Source organism: Poecilia mexicana, unplaced genomic scaffold (genome assembly GCF_051168715.1).
Source record: "Poecilia mexicana isolate PSO_F unplaced genomic scaffold, ASM5116871v1 scaffold_13, whole genome shotgun sequence".
Taxonomy (NCBI): domain Eukaryota; kingdom Metazoa; phylum Chordata; class Actinopteri; order Cyprinodontiformes; family Poeciliidae; genus Poecilia; species Poecilia mexicana.
In genome coordinates this window covers 22872958-22894223 of record NW_028263382.1, presented here as the reverse complement: position 1 = coordinate 22894223, position 21266 = coordinate 22872958, and the positions used below count along the sequence as shown (strand labels likewise).

The following is a 21266-nucleotide window of genomic DNA, read 5'->3' as shown; positions in this document are numbered from 1 at the left end:
GGAACTCATTCCAGAGTACTCCAAAGTAGCTACTTTAAGTCACTTTGAAAAAATATTGTGAAGGACAGCAACCCAAATTCTTAACAGTACATTGAGGACGATCTCGCACTATGTCTCTGGATCTTTGGCTCAAGCCTTTTCAACCAGCTTTGTTTGCCGGGAGGAGATGGCATCAAACGCCTCATCTCTGTGCATCATGGCACCAAACACCATTGGCTTTTGGGTGGTAGGCATTGCTATGGAGATTCCCATAGCAATTTTTAAAGATGAAGTCAATGATGAAGAACTTCATACCTGCATAAACACCTATGATGAAGCCCAGCAGCATTCTGAGCAACATCAAGAACCAACTATAACTTCCCAGATAGGCTCAATGAAGGCAATGGCAGACGTGTAAACAGAGTACCAGCTGGATAAGGCAGACGGGTTCCTCATGAAGTTTGTCACAGGTCTGAAACCTCGATCGAGGCGTCACATGTTTTCAGTCATCCTCCAGGCACTTAGTAGCTCTGTGTCCGATGTGTTGGGCGAGTCGAGGAAGTCATCCCGTCTTTGGCTCCGAAACCAGATTTTGTCGAAACACTTGCACACATTGGCCGCTACAGATCGGAACATGATGAATGCTGATGTTGCTGCTTGTGGGCTCAATGTTGGCGGCAAGATGTGCAAGCCTTAGAACTTCTTTGATATATTGTAATGTATATGAGGCTATCTATGACTTCATCAGTAAGCTCACTGGACTTCTGGGGCAAGGTCTTGCTTCTGATCGTTGCTATGGAAACAATCAGATCAGTTCTGCATGAGTCAAGCTGAAATAAAGACTAAATACTTAAATAATAAGTAATATTTTTTATTTGTTTAACATGATTAAACAAATGATTAACAACAGATTTCTATATGATTGAAGTTTTGCGTTTGTGGTTTTCCGTACCTGCTGTGGTATAAATGGTCTTAAGCCATTTATCCACTATTATTTTTAAATACAATCCTTTGGTAAGCTAACTGTAGTATCACACGTTGAGCTCACGTCACGTTTTAAATATTTATACACAATATATTCTCATATATATTATATATTTACAATATTTTGCAAGCAATATTTCTACCCTTTAATTACTTGTCTGATCTTAGTTTGAAAGTGAACCACAACAAAACTTCTCTGAAACGGTTCAGAACGTCTAATTATTCTAAATATAATGTAAAATAAATAATAAAGCACAAATTATAGAATTAGACTGAATAGATCTGCCCTTATGGATTGCGCAAAATCTACGTATTTTAAGGTAGACACAAAAATCGCAACAGGAATGGCTCAACAGTGCCCCATAGAAAATTTCAAAACACCCTTCCCATTGACCTTAGTTTATCGTAGAGACATGAAATTTGGCACACTTGAACAACTCCCCAAAATGCACAGAAAAGTCTCTTGCAACCATGGTCTACACCAAACAGGAAGTCGGCCAGTTTGGATTGAAGGTCTGATTTTGACCCCATTTTGGCCGTTTACACCCTCCGCATTTGATTGAACTCCTCCTAGGAATTTCGATTGATCGGCTTCAAATTTGGTCAGATTGTTCATAAGGCATGTCTGGTTTTAAGTTGTCAAAATTGTGAGTTTACGTACATGCTAAACAGGCGTTGCCAGGGGTCAAAGTTTGCGTACTCACCATGAAACACAAAACCTTTATATCTTGCCCAAAAACTCGCATAAGCACCAAACTTTCAGTGATTGATCATCATTGGGTGACCTACAATATCCAATGGTCAAATAATAAAATTATTTAAGCCATGCCCCCTGAGAACAAGAAGTGTCATGTTTTACTGTTATATCTGATCCCTTTGACCTAATCAACATGAAACTGTGTCCAGAGACACAAGACATGTGGGTGTGATGTGTATTCCAACCCTGACCGGTTTCGATGGAGTAGGTGGGTGTGGGCATGGCGAAGTGACCTGTAACGCCATTGTCATATGTTTGGCTCTAGATTCCACGTTTCGACCGAGCTGCACCAAACTTGGCATGAGTGATCCTGGTTGGATGCCTGATGATCCTATATCGTCATAGTCTGATGTCATCTAAGCCCCGCCCCCTCCTCACAGGAAGGGCCTGTTTTTTTTCTTGGAAAGCTCCATCTCGGGCTCTGTTGACCTAATCAAGATGATTTTATGTTGGATGACAGATCTCAATTGGTCTCATTTGTTTTAAAGCACCAAGAGTTTTCAATGGAGGGTGTGGCCATGGCGGCGCAGTGAAGTGACAGGTCACATCCAACCCCGGACAAGAATCCATAAGAATCCTTGGTGGGCGTGGCCTAATTTCTCTACAGCCCTCCATAGAAGTTTTTAAATGATCAGCCCCAAGCCATGCTTTAACCCAAGATTATGACACTTGGTACACATGTGTATCTTGTCAGAACCTACAAAAAAGTCTCTGGGAGCCATGGTCCAAACCCAACAGGAAGTCAGTCATTTTGGGTCAAAGCTGCCATCATGTCCATTTTATTGACGTAGTATCTGATTGAGCTCGTTCTACAGCGTTTGACATACAGACTTCAAAATCACTCAGCACACTCTTGAGGCATAGTAGGTCAAAAGTTGTCCTACAGTTTTTTGTACATCAAAGCATGTGGGCGTGGCTAAGTGTGAAACTGTGACTATTCGCCATGAAACATGAAGGTGCAATAACTTCCACATACAAGGTCACCACTGCATCAGACTTTTTATGTCTCATTATAGACCAGCCCTGATCACAGTCACATGGTCAATTGGTGACATCACGTAATCCCCGCCCCCCTCCAACAGGAAGTCACCTGTTTTTTCTGCCGGATGTGTTACTTTTACTCTTTGAGTCATATGGGTTTAATCCTGTGCCAACTGACATAAAATGAAATGATGATGAACTCTCTCAATGCTGGCTGAACCAAGTGCTGTGGCCGAATGGTGAATTGAAATCCCTCTCATACGGTCGTCTCTAAATCACATATGAATTATCTGATTTGCAACACACTTTTTATGACTGACTTTTGTCAACCTGTAAAAAGCCAAATAGTATTCAATTTTAATTTGACTCCACTGATTCATTAATTTTTATGAAAAACAGTATACCATTTGTTATTCATCAGCAGTCACTGTTTAGTAACAATTTCAGTAACTCACCAGTAGGGGTCAGTATTATCTTTTACTGGTCTTAATTTGAGCTAATTTAATTTACTACCTTTTAGTACTGCGGAAACCCTGAGACTGTGAAGATTAGAGCAAATCCATAATAAACTCAAACTTGTGCACCCACTGAAGCTACATGGCGTAGGAACATTTCACCCGAAGAAAAATGATTGTAAAAAAAAAAAAACCCATTAAAGCCCCAAATTAATAGACGATAATTGTCCACGATGAGAGCATGTAATCCTCTGACTGAACAGTATGTCTCTGTTTCTAACAAAGAGCCAACACCAACACTAGAAGAACATTAGAGATTAATACTTGACCTCAGCAAATGGAGGGGTGGTCAAATCAGCATCCAGATTATGCCTTAATTGAATCTAATATCTTTTGTCCTGCCTTTATAATTATAAACTCAGAACTCTGTGATTAGCTCATCTGTATGAAATGAGCACATCAATTATTTAGCGACTTATTCATGGGAAAAATGATCGCCTGCAAGAGCAAAAGAGCTAAAATTCAACTTTAGACAGGGGAAGGAAGGGCGTAATGAAGGGTATATGAACAAATTGTGGTACTTTATAATAAATTGGTTCCAAAATTAACAGCTGGGCAAGGTCACTAATACAACACTGCCTCTAAATTATCATTTATAGACCAAATTTCTCAAGATACAACAATAAACAAGGGTAAAATTAGGCATCATGGTTCATTTGTGGAAATGCAAAGAGAGAGTGGGCAAACAATGGGACCTGTAAAGATGAAATAAGGACATAATTCAGACATTTAGACCTTGAAGAGTTGCCAAAAAAAACCGATAGAATCTAGTTGAAAAGACAGGAGACGACAGTGTCCTCATTAACAGTGAGACATGTCTCATCTGTGAGGATTAATGCATAAATAATTGATTCTCCTACAGAAAGAAAAGATGAGTCAGAGAAAATGATTGTGACTCTGAATGTTCAGATATGTCCATCTCAGTTCTTTATCTCGGGCGTTGATTTGTTTTCACATTTAAATTTCTCTGACATGAATCACAGTTTTGACTTTCGTCTGGGTGATTAGGAGGATTAAACTAAGTGATTAGTCGATTGTTAGGAAGGAAGCCACCATATTTGCATCCATATGGTCAAAGACTAATTAGCAGGTGGCAGGAACACAAGAGTAGAATGCTTATATTTGCAATGGGTGCTGGAGAAACGAAACTTATTTGTGATATCTGCATCATTTAGTATTTCAGCATCAGCGTACAAATTCAAATAAAAATCTCTAAATACTATTTTATACTTTATTCTTGACAGTATGTCTACATAGGTCATTCAAACTGATGCTGCTAAAGGCAAAGAGTTTGAGTTTATTGTTTGCCAGGAGCCCAACAGATCAAATCTTCTGTGACAGACCAGCTCAGAATAAATGCTCCTATATAGCTGTCAAGTCCTGTTTTAGTGTTTTTGTAATTCATCTGATGTTACATGTTGTAAAAGTGTCAGCGTAAAGCCATCAGATCCCAAAAACCGCACACAATATAAAGTTAAAGGACAAATCCTGAAAAGCAGGAATTAAATCTGATTGGAGTTACACACCTCAGCTTTCCGCATTATCTCTTTGGTGTCTTCGATCTTCAGCTCCAGATCTAGTCTGCCCTGCTCAGTGGGAGGCAGGCCATGACTTTCACACTCTTCCAGAGACTAAATGAAAGACATTTGCTTTAGAGGTGTGTGTTTGTACTTTTGTTAACATCAAAAATAAACTTGGCAGAGTTTAATAACTTCATGTTTTGCAACATTTTTGGCCTTACTCGCTTGCAGTGAATAATATTCTTGTGCTCTCTGGCCACTCTGGTTGCCCATTTTCTGGCCTCTTTGTTCAGACTGTGCTCCTCGGTCGTTCCGGACTCCGACTCCAGCTGACGGCTCTGGTACACACAGCCACACAAAGAAACACACATAAGTAAATACACACACATCCAGCCAACGGCATGTAAGCAAACATGAGTACAAAGTCAACGTTACAGTTCCAGGGAAAATAATGAATACTCACTGAACCTTTTCATACTTTGTCATATTTTAGCTTCAAACATCAATGTATTTCATTGGGATTTTATGTGGCAGAGCAATACGCTGTAGTGCTTAATTGTGAAGTGGGAGGAAATTGATACATAGTTTTCAAATTGCCTTACAATCTGAAATGTGTGGCATGCATCTCTATTTAGCCCACATTGCATTACACCCACAAGTAAAATCCAGTAAAGGCAATTGCATTCACAAGTCAACATAACTGAAAAGTTTAGGTGAAAATTTGTTCATTCTAATCTTCCACATCACAATAATGTACTACTTTATGTTGGTCTACCGCACAAAACCACAATAAAACGCACTAGGTACGTTTAAGGCTGCAGCGTGATCAGATGTTTAAAATGTCAAGGGATTTGGATTCTGTACTTTGCACAGTAGATGCTCAAGGCGTGTGATTATGCTGAGGCTAGTAATTAAGCTGAGGAAAATGTGAGTGTGAATGTTTCCTTCTCAAATAATTAATACACCATGTGTTGCAAAGCTTTGTTGTTATCCTCACAGATCAAAATAGCTGCTATTAAAACCGCATGTGGAAGACTGACAGTGTGTGAAGAATGCAAGCGTGTGTATTTGTGTGCACAGCAACAAATGAAGAGAGCAGGAGCTGAAGAGAAACAGTCCAGTTCTGTTTATATGCTGCTTTGATGTGTTTTAAACAAATGCAGGCAGGAAACTACAACCAAATGTCTCAATTACTTACCATTGATAAAATAAGTAAAACTAGTCATTACTAAGAGCTTCTTACATTTACAAATATATCTAAAAAAATGTGGTACTTATGTGTCAAAAACCGAAAAGAAATCTGAAATAAAAAGCTGTGAAAGCCAAAAAAAAACAAAAAACTATGCCAACTGAGCCTGGGGATGCACAGGTGTTAATAACTAATCTGTGTTCATAAACCACATAAGATGGGGTTCCCATAATTTGATAATAAATATGCGTCATGCTCTTGTACAGAATATTTTAACTGTGTCTTTTCATGCAAGTCAGACCTTTTAATTAAGTGCTGATTCAGTAACACTGGGGCATTAATCCAGCTAAGTATAGGTGTGAAGCTGAAAGCATTACACAGGAGATTTACAGCTTAATTACATTTGGGCGCTGGTGATTCGAGGGGAGTTAAGGGACCAAAGCAGATCTCTAGATTAAAAACAGTGGCAGTGAGATAAAATGCCACGGAAAGAGGGTCAGCTAATTTGTTCCTTACCAGCATGCTGAAATTATTGGGCCAATTTCTATAAGCTTTCTGAATGCAGAAAAAAAGAAAAGAAAAAAAAGGTTATGCTGGTGCAGAAAACATTTAAGGCTCCTCCTTGAGGACAGTGCTGTTTTCAGGTTCTCCTTCTGCAACAGTTTTAGAAAACCTGTCTATGTACTATTTAATGAAGGCCACAAGAGCATGAACAAATCTGAAAAACAAAAACATTACATTTTGGTTTAGCTGTTGCAGGATCTGATTGTAGGTCGAGTCCAATGTCTGACTCCATTATGGGGGGAAAAATCCATAATTTTACATAAAAATCTTATTACAAAGTAGGACATCAATGAATTCAGGTTTGTCAGTTTTTGCGTCACCTTGGAGCTATTGAGTTTGTTTACATGCGAGAAAATCCAGGTCAAAATTTGTACTTGCATCTTGAAGCACTTGCAACAAGTTTTCTCTGTGAATTTGAGAGAACTTAACAGAGTTTTAGACATAGTTTTAGTATCTGTAAAAAGACATTAACAAAACAAACATAACCTGCGTTATTCTTTACAAATACAAATCATTTTACACACATCAGTTCTTGTCTATGGATGCACAAAAAGTGTAATTCTCAACTATTTTATTTTACAAGGTTACAAAACTCAATTCACAATTACACATAAATAGTTATAAGTACAAAATATTTATGAGTGGAATTTCAATCCATTGTTTTTGCCTAGCTATTGAAAAGTTGATTTCTCTTACTAATTGAAAAGTCCCTCTGACTCTAATCAATCTAATCAATCACACTAATTTCAAAAATAGATTATTTTTATTCTCCTTTGAATAATGTTTTTCAAATTAAAGGGTTTTTTTTTTCAATGTGAGATTATGCAGCTAAATTAAAAGACAAAGTTGTTTTGAGGCATTTCACACATTTGGTGGTGGAGGACACCAACTACTTGGATGGTTCAAAGCATTTTGAATTATACTGCACTCCCATAAAAAGCTCAGCTGTCATAATAACACTCATTTGGATTAGTGTGTCAAAATAACAGTGGTTAAAGAGATGGCGAGGCACGCGGTTAAACAGTAGTGTGCGTTAATGGGCAGTAATGAATCTGCTGACTCAGGCTTCAGTTTAAAAGTGTAAACATTCATTGAAGATCGCTGCTTGTTGCATGTCATCCTCTCATTCTGACCATGTGTAGCTTTAGTTTTTAATCATATTTAGAGTAAACGGCAGCCCCGAATAGAAAAACCCTAGATTGTTGTGCTAAGTATCAACACCCATTTTTAATTGGAACATTTAGAGCTCACAAAGTCTTGTCCTGTTTTCCCAGAAAAAAAAAAAAAGGAATCTGTCACCACAGCTGGTGGAGCTGCAGCGCTGCCCAAACAAACAGAATTTATCACAATGAACAAGACATGCATCACACTTAACTCAGGGCATCATCATTTCTATAAGAGCTGTTTTAATGGATTCCTTTTAAAGCAAATGGGGCTCGAGACTCCAGAGTGTCTGCGGTAGACTATGGGTACTTTTACTCTGACTGCTTTTTGTCTCTACATTGAATAATGCTGCACTAAAACACCAACAAAGACCAATTTTTGATCTATGTCATCCCTTTAGGAGCTTGACCTTTTTGTGTTGGGCACTATATGACTGTGCAGACTGCAGCTCATGTCTTCCGAGTCTGTAACTTCTTTGAACACACACACAAAAAAATAATTCCCCAAAATAAGAACAAACAGTTTTGACTTTTCATTCTGTTGGATTTCAATGGAGGTTCAATACAGAGGAAGAACAGAAAGGAATACAAAAAAACAACAGGAGATCTCTGTCTTCTTAGAGACATTTTTTTGTAAGCCTGCATCTTGCAAGGATATGCAGTAAAAGTTACGAAATGCTTTGACAGACTGCTTCTGGATCACAGCAGAGCCTCTGTCACCCCAGACGTTGATGAGCAGCAGCTTGACTACAAAGCTAATCGATCCACTGAAGATGGTTTCACCTCGAGCCTCAACACCAAACAACCGATGTGCTGCTCCTCTGTATATTTTGCTTGACACATCTGTCAGACTAAATGTTACAACTTCCTCTTATATGAAATGGACAGCCTCACAGTGTAAACACAGTAAAATGATCACAAGTTTATGCCCTGGTTGTAATCCTGACTACTACTGGTTTTTCTCTTGTGCTTCTAAAGTAACTAACCCAAAATGTTTGAGGCAATAAAGTCCCTTTAAAATTGGCCAAAGCTACACCTTCCCATTGAACTTTGAGAGGTGGTTTCATCCAAGTTACAAAGAATAGTAGCTGCTGAGCCATAATCATCAATTACAGTTTTACTGCTTAAAATCCTGCCTTTTAAATTTTGCCATGAAAGTTTTTCTCCCACTAGAAGCTGCTGAGTGGGACACCACAGCAGTGGGAGTTTCCGCCTGGGGTTTTTATAGACATGGAGGATCTGTTTTGGACCTCACACTGGAAACTCTTTGAGTCCTACGTGGGTAAATTGAAGTTTCTGAAAAATGAGTTTCAGCACAAACGTCCAGGGTTTCGTAACTGGAACTGGCCTCAAGATGCTAAATGTCCTTAAGACTACAAACAGCATAGCGACAAAGAGGAAAGGGAAGAAAAAAAAAGTGGTTTTAACAAAATTCATCATTCTCTAATACAGTACAGGCTTACACCATAAAAAATAATGCTTCTAAAGTAATTCCATACAAACATGTTTTACATGGGAACACTAGCAATTCCATCTGTGCTGAAGCTGGCAAGAGAAGCTAGAACATCATCCTTAGTTTCATCCATTCAAAGCAAATTAATTGAATTTAATAATTACCTAGGCAGTCAAAATCTGTGCCCAGGAGGAAAATCACTTGAGGAAACTAACTAAGCTTTCAGTAAAGCCTTAGTTGACTACTACAGCTTGAATACTTGTTCAAGTACATACAGCATTACCACAACAGCAGACAGATCTGATGATGGTGGTGTGGGTGGTTTGTGTCAGGAATGAGGATGGGAATGCTAGCAGCTGATAAAACTACCTGTGCCAGGGTCATTCTCATGGCACTGACGGGCGACGGCTCAATGTCCACCAGCTGCTGCACCGAGCTCAGAGTCTGCAGCACGCTCCACAGAGAGGCACACACATAGACAGGAGGCATCCAAACACACACACGCACACAAGAGCAGCAGCAGTGAAAGCACACATAGTCAGGGAGGGGTTAATCAGGAAGAAAATAGATCAGGGTACAAGTGTTAGAAAATGTTGAAAAACTGGGAAATACATGGCAGGATTAGAGCATTGTTTATGCAGAAATACAGCTGCTTGATAAAATGTTCATACCTGTTGAACTTGTTAGTTTTTTGTTATATTATAACCACAAGCATAAATGCTTTTTTTTTTCTTATTGGAATTTTATTTGATTGACTAAAGTAGCCCATAACTGAGTAGAAGGAGGAAAATGATGTATGACTTAAGCTGAGTAAAGGGCATCGCAGGAACAAACCTTATTAGAGGCTGTAAAAGACTTAAGCACAGAAAGGCAGCTTCCAACAGGAACCAAGCCGAAAACATACAGTCAGAGGTACAGCGCATTGGTCCAGATCAAAGCATATTCATGTGTTTGAGTTCCCCAGTCCAAAGCTGGACTGCAACTCAACAGAGAATCTGCACCAAGACTTGGGAACTCATCTTCACAGATGTTCTTTTGCAATTAGGAATGGATGATAATTTTAGTCTCCAGATGTCCAAAGTTGATTGGACATCTGGGGATGATTGATAGGGATGATTACAATCTCAAAGCACAATCTTGAAATGTTTGAATTTTAGATGACATGTACCCTTTTCCTTCCACTTCCCAGTTACACACTATTTTCCTGTTGAACCATCACATAAAATTCCAATAAAATACAATAAAGTTTGTGGTCACAATGGTAAAAAATGTCAAACAAAAAGACCAAGAGGTATAAATAATTTGGCATGGCAGTGAAGAAAAGGTTTACACAAGGACTGAGAAACTGGCAGAAGAGGCACAAAAAGTAGATGAGAAACACGAGAGCACAAAGTGACTCACACAGAAGAGAAATGGACTCTGGGAATGTGCCACAGTGGAATTAGGAACTTTGTCTACAGACACATTTTTCATTGTAACCATAAAATACTTAACAAGATCCCAAGGGAGTGAAACAGCACAGCTCTGGATGATTTATTCACAAAGCCTCTGATCATTTGACAAAATTCTTAAACATTTTTAACACCCAACAACCAGTTGAATTTAAAAGATTTTTAGCCAAATATATATATATATATATATATATATATATAAAAGATTAAAGAACTAAAAAGACAAGCTCTCGATGGACAAACAGTATTTAATATTAAACTTAGAACAAAGAGGTGATTCATGTTTCTGTCCAGTTGTCACCAGACACAGTTTAGCTCGATCGCTCCCATCTTGTGTGTGTAGTATAAAGAATGCACAAGTGAGACTGATCAGAGTTGCTTCTCAGTCTCTTTTGTATTAATGCAGTTCTCTATGATCTTCAGCGTACACAAAGAAATGTGATATTGCAGATCAGATATGCCACATCTGGCAAATGAGGAGGCTGACTTCATGTGAAGCGTCTGAGAGAGAGTCACAATTTGTTGTTTTACACGATATAGAGTTACTGTCCTGCTGCAAACTGGTTTATAAACAAACAACAAAAGAGCAAACTTTAACGTGACCAGGTATTAATGCATCATCAGTGCGTACAGCTTTGGGACTCTCACCATGTCATATTCGCTGGCCTGGAACTGGAAGTCGTGCGCCTTGTGAAACACGGGGTTCTCTTGCATGAACAACTGCTGGTTGAACTCCTGTATTATCTGAGGAGGAAACAAGAGCAGACTATTAATGCTTTCATTTTGACCGTGCTGCAGTCGGATGGAGCTTCAGTAACTCTAAACTATTTCTGGGCAGGGAGGAAACACCAAAACCTTTTTACTCAAGATTACACAAGGTAAGTGCTTCACAATTGTACTTCAAGTCTGAGCTGGACGTTTTTGACCATCACCTCAGTGGTATTCGACGAATGGAGCATCTGTTGGATTTCATGCAAAAGGTTTTGAATGTAGATGTCTAAGCTTTTTATAAGCTTTTCATTTCTGTTTGATTACTAAAGAAAACATCCAGATAAGGCTTCTTATTTACTTGCAAGACTATTTTCCGCTTGTTCTTATCTTAATATTTCTGCATAAATTAGTAATATTAGTGTGCAAATAGCCCGCATGCACAGTAAGTTTCTGGGAAAGGTTTTTCAGGAGGTAAGTTTTCAGAGAACAAAAATTGTGTTTTGTGTGAAAGAAAAGCTGAACAAATAAGATAGGCGTTTTCTAAAATAATATTACCTATGTGTGCAAGACTGCTGAGCTTGACTCATTAAACCACGTTACTGTAACACGAGTAGTTTCTTGTATGTCCTTTAAATACTGAGAACTCTGGAAGTTGGTTTTGCAGGTGGGGACACATTGTTGAGCTAATACTATGGCAAATAATAATGGGAAGCTTTAGATGCCGATTCTAGACTCTAGGTTGTCTCTGGATGTCGGGTAGACTCATTTAAATTGAAGAACAAAATAGGAACGTTTGTTACATTTTCAGCTGGTGTGTTTTGCTTTCATACTGTCAAATCAACAAAACCCTTTGAAAAACCTGTTCAAAAGGTTTAGTGGTGCTGCATCAAGAACCAGTGAAGGAAACAACATGAAACCTCTGAAGAAGACATGAGTACAATTTCCTTCTTCAAAAAACATAAACAAAATGGAGTGGCGTCAGATTTTAGCTGTAGTAGGATTTTTCTCTTTTGTCTTTGATAGTACCTCTTGTGCTAGACTATCGCTTTTGTTTTGGCTGCATTTGCCCAGAATGCCTGCTAGTCTCCTTCTTTTATAGTGGATTTCTGGTCCGCTTGCACCATCATATGCATTTAAACCGTGGTGAATACACTTCAACCGAACCAATACCTAGATTTTTAGACGAACCAGAAATTGCTTTTTTTTTTTGTTCTGCACCATTCACCTCCTCAAACAAATCACACCTTCTAGGCAAGTGAACCAGAGTTTGATTAAAGCCGACTAAACTGGGCGGTGTGAATGCACCCTTTAAGTGATTCCTCTGCAAAATGAAGGAGCCAAATCAGGCAGAAATGTTTACAAATCTACTATGAAAACCACCTTGGTAGGAAGGTAAACCGTTTTTGGACAGACTATGGTATGGTTTATCCTCCTCTGCAGTTCATACGTTGAGTGAACATTAAGTCACGAGACAGCAGGTCTGTGGTTTTGTTTGAAAACATCACATTGAAATCCAACCACTCCCACTGAATTTCACAGACATTTACAGAGTATGCAATAGATAAAAATCCACAGATGATTTGATTTTATACACCACGACCCTTTTGATCTCCGTTCCTTCATCCTAAAATTAACTTCTAAACTGATTTGACTCACCCTGGAAGATTTTTCTAAGAGGAACTGGAAGGTGCTGTGAGTGGCCTGTGAGGCCTCCAGCTCAGTGCGGCACAAAGCCACCAGGTAGTCCTTCACATGCTCATAGATTCTCCCATCCAAGGCCTGGAGGACAGACAAAGAAAAAGATAACGGGTTTACACTGAGAAGAGTGTTAGTTCAGTATACTTTCAGAATATTTTGTATCGCACACTTGGCGAGAAAAGTAAGGACATTTGCGTTTGGTCAATCGTTTCTTTGTAGTAACGATGCTTTTAGGCAGTTAATTGTATACCCTCGAAAAGCTTGTTCATTTCCTTTGTGTTGCATTTGTAAGAAAGAAGAATATAAGTAAGAAAGAAAACCAAGCAGCTGTTTTCACTCGACAGCAACCATTAGGAGTTTGGATGAACAGACAGAAGGACATTTTAATGAGGTATGAGGCTCAAGTGATCAGCCAAGGAGAAGGCCACACTGCCAAACACACAAATCAGCCAGCGGGAAAAAGAAAAGACTGGAGCTCTCTGGAGAGAGAAGGGGGGAGCAACTGAGGAGGTATTAACAGCATTATTTGGTGAGAGAAAAGAAAGTAAAGGGTGAGAGTTTTTCTAGGAGATGTGTGGAGTTCACACAGCTGCAGAGGAAGGTAAGAGAGTTCGACAGAGTGACCACACACTAACTCACACTTCGGCTTTCAAATAGTCAAGGCACACCATAAACAAATCTGGCCAAATATCTTGCCAAATGCCGTCAGAAGCCTCAGTCTTCAAAGAAAAACACTACAATATTTGATTTGATCTGTTTTAAATTATGATGTCCAAACTATTTAATTTTCCCTTTTATTTGACTTAGTGTTTCTGATATCCTTATAAAGCACTCTGAGATGCTGCTGTACAAAATTAAAATCACCCACATGTTTTCACACACACACACACACACACGCACACGCACACACACACACCACAGTTTCATAAAACAATAGGATATTGACAAGAAAATTATGTCATCAAGGGTGGGCAGTTGGCTGACTTCACTCCGCTTGTTCCCTCATCAGTCTGGTCATTTCCTTCTCGCCCTTTCTTCCCGTCCTCCCCTCCTCTTTTTAGCCATTTATGGTAGCGCTGAAACAAAGTGAGTCAGCTTCCAGAAAAAGCTCAGACCCGGCACAGCTGCCAGTTGGACGGTGTGTGTGCGTGTGTGTGGGTGTGTGTGCGTGGGTGTGTGTTTTTAGGCGAGCAACTGCATTGGCCCGAACAAAGCAGAGAGCACACAGGAGAGCAGAGGTGCAAAATGTAACTATTGGCACCAGCTTTGACCAGCAGAGGGAGACGTGGAGCTGCTCCTGACCTCCTACTACAGCTGTTGCATCAACAAGGACAACAGTGTTTATGTTTAGGATGCAAGACATTGCTGCAGCCAGATGTCAGAACAGGAGAATATTTGAATTTAAACAATTAAAAAAAGCTATGCAGGCTTTCTCATACATCTCGTACCTAAAACCCTTGTTTTCTGTCACGTATGTAAGATAAATTGATAGATGACGTAGTTTTATTTTGTTGAAGAAAACATTTCAGCTTTAATAGATTTTTGTTCTAATTAAATCAGCAACAACTTTCCCTCTGCCACATCTCCTGATACAGTGCCTTACAAAAGTGGTGTTATAAAATGAAAACGTAGCTCATGAATAAATGGTAACAGATTCATATTAAAATTAAATAACTGGAAAAATGATAGTCAAATTAAATATATCAAAACAAACCTCTGTACAGTGCCTGGCGAAAGCATTCGAGCCGCTTGTGTTTTTTTTCTTTTCTTTGTTTTTTTCATTGTACAGTTGCAAATTTTAATGTGTTTTATTGGGATTTCATGTGATACGAAAACAAATACCAGTACATAAATGTAAAGACAAAGGAAAAGAGTACATGGTTTCTAACACTTTCTACAAATGCAAATCTGAAAAGTGTGGGGTACGTATTTAGCAACTCAATGGCAATACTAAATAGCAGCCTTTGACAGGATGCAACTCTAACAGCTTCAAATCTAAACATTGATTTTTTTTCCCTCCATCTTGTTTACAATCTAGCACATGATCAGTCAGACTGCATGGAGTGTCTGAACAACTAATACCAAGTACTATCTTAGATTCTCAATTGTATTTAGGTTGAGGCTATTAATTAAATAATTTAATCTAAACTATCCTATTGTGGCCCAGACTGTATGATAGGGGTTTTATCCTGTTGGAAGGTGAACATCGGCTTTAATTTCAAATATTTCATAGCTTTAAACAGTTTTTTTTTTGTTTTGTTTTTTTTCCCCAGGATTGAGCAGTATTTATTTATTTAGAGTATAGAGGGCGTTATTTTGTTCAATAATGTCCTCTAACAAACCTCTGAGAGCGTTTAAAAACCATCTGGATTTATTATGATGCTAAAATATACTAGACTACATGGGGCTGAACACAAAAGCAAAGCTGTGTTAATTTGTTTTTATTTTAAACAATTTGAAAACCAGATATCATTTTTCTTTCACTTTTACAACTTTGTGTTGGTCTATCACAAAATCCCCACTAAAACACAGTAAAGTTAGTGGTTGTAATGTGACAAGATGCACAAAACTCTGCAAGCCAAAAGTTCAAGACTCTAAAAGCATATATTGCCAGGCTTTACTGCACAAACAAAGTAACAAAAGAAAGCTGAGGTAATGGCTTTGTCCGTTTGGTACCACTTCTCAAAAACGCAGTTTATCACAGAATTTCATGTGACATTGTCTAACCTCCACAACTAAAAGAAGAAAGATAAGCAGAGAGCAGGAACAGCTTTCTTCCTCCTAGCAGTGTCCCCCTATTCTTATTGTGTGTTTGCGTGAACACATTTGTGTGCATCCATACTTCCCTGCAGTTCTGTCCTTCTGTTGCAGTGCACTGAGGATCTATTATTCAGGGAGGCCTCCAAGTGGAGATGCTCACACTGTACGTGCCTGAGGGCCAGTGTGTCAGAGAGAAACTGAAGCAAGGCTGAAAGCTAGAAATGGGTTCTCGGAAATGTTTCGGTTCACAAAGCTGAACTTACTTCTCGAGTCACTTTATTAGTCATGTAATTTGCATGTTTGTTCAGCAACGAGCAGGAAGAAAGTGTCTCAGTCAGTGAACCTGATTCAAAGGAGATGCATTCACTACTAAGAGTTCAATTAACTACTCGTTTCAGTAATAAACTACCCAAAACCTAAGATTATGAACATTCTCATTTTTAACCAACCATTGCTATGACAATCGCAGAAATCAAAACCCCTTATACAGCTTTTTTTTTCTTTTTTTTTTTTCTCACATATGAATTTCAAATCATAACACCCTGGAAGACTGCAACTCTCTTTAGAGCCTCAAAAACTGTGATATCATCACTTTTTTTAGGCACAATTTTTCCCTTCAGCCTATTTTCTTCATATTGGTTTCAGGCAGTTTGCAGATTTACATTGAAGATGCTTTCCTAAAAAAAATAACAATGTCCAATTTGAGCTGGGAACCTGGAAATATCTCCTCTCTGCTGAATGAAAAACTCCTTCTAGGTTTTAAGTCTAAAGTCAGCAGTAGAAATGTTGATGTAGCAAAACAAACTTCACTCTTTTTTTGTTGTTGTTTTTTTTTCATTTAGATTTTCTCTTACTCCACTCATCAGTCTATGGATAGGTGTTATGGCAATCATATAACTCAGTTTTGCCCCTAAAAACAAATGAGTTTAGGTCAAAAGGCCTTGCTGAACAAATATTTATCTACTTGTATAATTTTGTCAACTTTTGGTTTTAAAATAAAAAAAGAACAGTATCCAGATCAAACACGCACACTTTCCATCTCAAAGTGTTTGGTCAGACTCAAGGAGGCATATTAATTGAAATGGTTAACAACAGTTACATAAACTTTTGGTTTGTGAAGCTAAGGATTAAATTCAAAATTCTTCTCAATCTAATATCTTCTTATCACAAACCCTGAAATTTCAGCTCTTAATTCATTTTTAGGTATGTACCTGTATGCAGTGCAGCAGGTCTGTGTGATAGTAGCGGTCATGATGGGCGTTTGCAGCAGCTAGCGTTAGCAGGTAGTCATTCCTGGCCTGTGTCGCTTTGGAGTTACAATCACTTCTCTTTGCTTTCAACTGCAATAAAAAAAAGAACATAATAGAATTTTTGTGCTTTTTTTTTTCACTAAAATGTTTTAGATCACCAAACAAACTTCAATAGCAGACAGATAATATCTGAGCAGATGGGAAAATGCAGTTATAATATGGTGTTTTTGCTAAACATAAATAGCTTTTTGTTTCACAAAGAGGCAACGTTAAATATGATGAGATATTTAAATCACGTCTGTCTGAGGTGGGCGGGGAATTGGGCAAGGGCATTAACAGTCATAGTGAGACCCTCTTACCTTCACACTTGCCTTCTGTAAACTAATTCTTGACTGAAAAAGTCCAAGTTTGGACCTGAAAGAACAAAATAAGACAGATAAGAACAGATTTTGTCTATACATTATGATTAATGGTGAAATATAGAGACTTCTGTCATAAAATCAGGTTTGTTTTTATCCATTTGTTTTTGTCCATCCGTTTCCACCTTTTTATAATCTCACTTATCCACTCTCCTCTGATCTTTGCACTTTCAAGTACAAAGATTGCACCTGTGAAATTCCAGTTTCTCATCATCGCCCTTTCTTAAAAACGTTTCCGCTGCCTCTGGCTTTCTACGAAGTAATAAAGAACAGATCATCCAATCGATGCGAGCGCTAGCCAGAGCTGAGAACTCAGTGAAGTGAAAATGTCACCATAGCTACCGCTACCAAGAGGTGGCAGGAAAGCAACACTCATCAGCACCAAGTCAAAATCTGGAACTAATTGTGAGATGGCAAAGCCTCAGATGCTCTTCTGCTCAGTTGGCTTTGCAATGAAAAATCCTGTTAGCATCAAAAGGCAAGAAAAATAAAAGATATGTGCATCATACAGTGTGAATCATCCTTCATTTATTTACTTTTTTTTTTTTTACAGAAGCTCTCCTGATAGACGCAGCGCCTTCCTAAACTTACTTGGCCTCTATGTCGGCCTTCTCTCGTACGGCGTGCGCAACCTGCTCGCAGTCATAGTATTTCTTCTTGGCTTTCGCCAACTCCTTCACCGACTCCTGCAGCTCTGCTTGAATGCCACTCAGCTGATCAATGGTCTGTGAGGAGCAAGCAGAGTGAAAGTTGAGTTGCCAAAGAAAGAGGTTAATCACCACGATTAAGCTCTTTCTTAATCATGTTAAGGAAAAGCTTAATACGATTTAAGAGTAAAGGAGAACAAAGTTTGACTCGCACTTCTGCACATTGACTCACCTTCTTGAGCTGCTGCTCCTTATAGAGTCTAACGGTCTTGGCAGGTTCTGATATTTGACTCTTGTAGTTGTCACATACATTCAGTCTCGACTGGCTCACCTGAACAGTTCCCTCTAAGTAGGCTCTCCAAACAGCGTACACATTCCTGGTTGGAGAAACAAAAAGACAGTGTACACCTCCAAGAGCCATTTGCATCAGGAGGGCCTGATTTGGCACAGGGTGAAGGATAAATAGTTTGTGTAGTAAACTAGGTAATTATATATATATATATATATATATATATATATATATATATATATATATATATATATATATATATATATCAGATACTACTCAAAATACTGAGTCGTAATTGTTGTTCTTCTGTGGTGTATTTGGCAGATATGTTCATCTGATTAGGTTTTCAGCTGAACAGAGCAGATGAATGAGCAGCTTTTTAATCGGACATATGAATGCATTTTCTGTTTTTGACACAGTAAAGATCTAGGTATCTTTCTCAGAGATTTGATTTTAGCTCTATTTTAGATAACATTTGGCAACGTTCAGGTATTGTCTCAATAACTCAGTTTAAACTGAGTTAAAGAAAAAAAAGATACCCTGTCGAGGTTAAAATTACTTATGCGAATCCAGTTTCTTGTACGGAACAAAATAAAGGCAAACCCACCTATAATCTGTTCTCTGGTCATCGGGGCTGATTCCAGGCCAGTCTCTCTTCAGGTACTGACTTGCTAACTTCTGGAGAGCCTGAAAGCACAAGCACAACAAGAGCAAACTTCATAAAAAGCAGGATAACGCAATACCTTTCTAATAATTCAGAGAGAAGATTACACTTGAAGCCGTGACAAACACAAGTAATGAAATTAAAATTGAATATTCAGAGGTTGAATAAAGTTAAGTGGAAATACTTTGTAACTACAGCAGCATTTTGAAGAGCGATTGTCATGGCAACGTCAGTGTGAGCAAAATCGCAATCTCAAAGTTGGTCGCCATTGTGTGGGATATTATATTTTGCTATGCAGACAATAATAAATTAGCCCTGTAATACTTTCACTATCTTTATGTCCATTTTTAAAAGTTGAGACTCTAAGGCTCTCAAAGAGTGGCTGGCACAGAAGAAAGAAAAGGTCAGAAAGGAGTCAGGAAAAGCTCACTGAAATCTAAGGAACTAAGAAAGAAAAAATGTAGTTCACAGGATTTACATTTACAAATTAAAATTACTTCCCCCCGCCTCAAACAGGTAGTGCATACACCTTAAATACATTGTATTTGGCAACATTTACACAAGCAAATAAAAAGAGTGCTTTCTTTCAACAATAGTTTTTAAGTATAGACATTAGCTTAAGCGCTAAACCTACTGATGGCAGACTGAGTGGATAAATGATGGAAGGAGGTAAATGCTGACCTCCTTGACAAACTCCTCACCATGTCAGATACAAAAAGACACCGTTAGCCGTTTAATCTTATCGCAACCTAACTCTGACTGGATCAACTCAACAGAATGGATAGAGTAAGCTTGAGCATTTTTATTTTTTATTTTTAATTAAATGGTGCACTGGGTCAAATCTGTGTCAGCACAACTGAACCTACCATCAGCACCTGTGTGTGCGAGCAGAAACTTTATGGCAGAAAGGGAGGCAAGCTCACATCTTGCAGACTGGGTCAGTGTGGCAGCACAGTGACACACACACACTGTGTGTATCTGTATGTGGCTGTGCAAAACACTCATTAATAAAGAAGTTATTAACACACTGGAAAGAGCAAGCACAACAACCCAAACCAGGCAAAGGCAGCCTAGGAGAGACGTTGCACCTTAACATCGAATGCTCCATTCTTCAGATTTGCATGTATATCAGGTCTCCATCCTCATTTAGAATTTCCCCCTCCTCTTTCTAAGTAGTTATTTTATTGTCTGTCTGAACAATGATGTTTCTCAAAGGCATATTTATCAGGTGGTGTACTGTGGCTCCCTTCCTCCACAATATCTGTGCAAAATTACTTTCTGGGTATTCTCCCTCTCCTCTCTTTTGCTGTGAAATAATGATCACTAGTGTTTCTGCAGCAACGCATATTTCAAATCTCCACCTTTTACATCCTGGCACTTTGATTTGTTTTTACTACGAGTACTGTTCTAAAATGTAAATATTCAAAACATGAAACAGTACAACAACTGCACTGGCAAAGTCGGTGTGAGACTGCATCTCGAACTGGGGACTGCACTTTAGCGTTGACGGAGAAACGTCTTGCCTTAAGAGTTTGCTTGATCACAGTTTACTTTGACACAGAGGTGATCGGTGCCAAAGAGAAGTGAAAATGTTACACAAACAGAATTAAGACGCATACAAAACAAAATCCATTGCACAAAAACTGCTCTGTCCTGTGCATGAGGAAACATGTTTGCTTTAAGAATAGTCACTCTTTCTTCCTCTCTGACCCTGAAGGGAAGGGTGGAGTGGGTGGGAACGGTGGTGATGAAAGTTTCACAGACTCTGAGCAAGTTTGTTAAAGCGCGTCTGACTAACTAGAAAATGTAACGTCCTTGGACATGTATGTGAATGAGTTATACCAATGTACGAATAGAAGCACATCCAAGAAATGCTAGAAAGTAATATTTACCCCCAATACCTTTTCATACACACACCCAGGCCTGATCAATGTCAGACCTGTAGACTCGAGAATCACTTAAACCTGTCTGACAACAACTTCAAGAGGAGATGAGAAAAAAAAAAGCATCCACCTCTGTCTGGAAAGGGTTACAAATAATTTTCTAAGGCTTTGGGACAGAAGTGAGATCTATCTGTCCACAAAGGGAGAAAACAGAAAAGGAAGATTGGAAAATTTCAAATATTTTTTCAGAGCTCTGTAAATATAACTCATGGCGTAAATAGTGTCCTGAAGGCTGGTATCTATAAAATTCTATTAAAAGAAAGCTTTTCATGGATGCCGAGTTATGGATTAAAACGTGTAACGATAACTGGTAAGATGCCAGGAAACGT

The 21266-nt window shown here is 38.6% G+C and overlaps 2 protein-coding genes across 4 annotated transcripts in view; one reads left to right on the top strand and one right to left on the bottom strand.

Annotated features, from left to right (window-relative positions):
• The window catches only part of fchsd2 (FCH and double SH3 domains 2), a 71138-nt gene that overhangs the window by 22433 nt on the left and 27439 nt on the right, over nucleotides 1–21266 (bottom strand). For 2 of the 3 annotated variants that reach the window (XM_014995449.2, XM_014995452.2), the window contains exons 4-13: nucleotides 18938–19017; nucleotides 18274–18418; nucleotides 17986–18119; nucleotides 17335–17389; nucleotides 16937–17065; nucleotides 12924–13046; nucleotides 11205–11300; nucleotides 9475–9549; nucleotides 4958–5074; nucleotides 4743–4847 (exon numbers count right to left, since the gene is read on the bottom strand). In XM_014995449.2, coding sequence (XP_014850935.2) covers nucleotides 4743–4847; nucleotides 4958–5074; nucleotides 9475–9549; nucleotides 11205–11300; nucleotides 12924–13046; nucleotides 16937–17065; nucleotides 17335–17389; nucleotides 17986–18119; nucleotides 18274–18418; nucleotides 18938–19017 — 1059 coding nt within the window. The remainder of the gene's footprint in view (nucleotides 1–4742; nucleotides 4848–4957; nucleotides 5075–9474; nucleotides 9550–11204; nucleotides 11301–12923; nucleotides 13047–16936; nucleotides 17066–17334; nucleotides 17390–17985; nucleotides 18120–18273; nucleotides 18419–18937; nucleotides 19018–21266) is intronic. The other variant, XM_014995453.2, reaches the window with a different exon arrangement.
• p2ry2.1 (purinergic receptor P2Y2, tandem duplicate 1) overlaps nucleotides 11272–21266 on the top strand; it is a 44925-nt gene continuing 34930 nt past the window's right edge. Inside the window, exon 1 of the mRNA XM_088011894.1 lies at nucleotides 11272–11434. The gene's annotated coding sequence lies outside the window, so the exon portion shown is untranslated. The remainder of the gene's footprint in view (nucleotides 11435–21266) is intronic.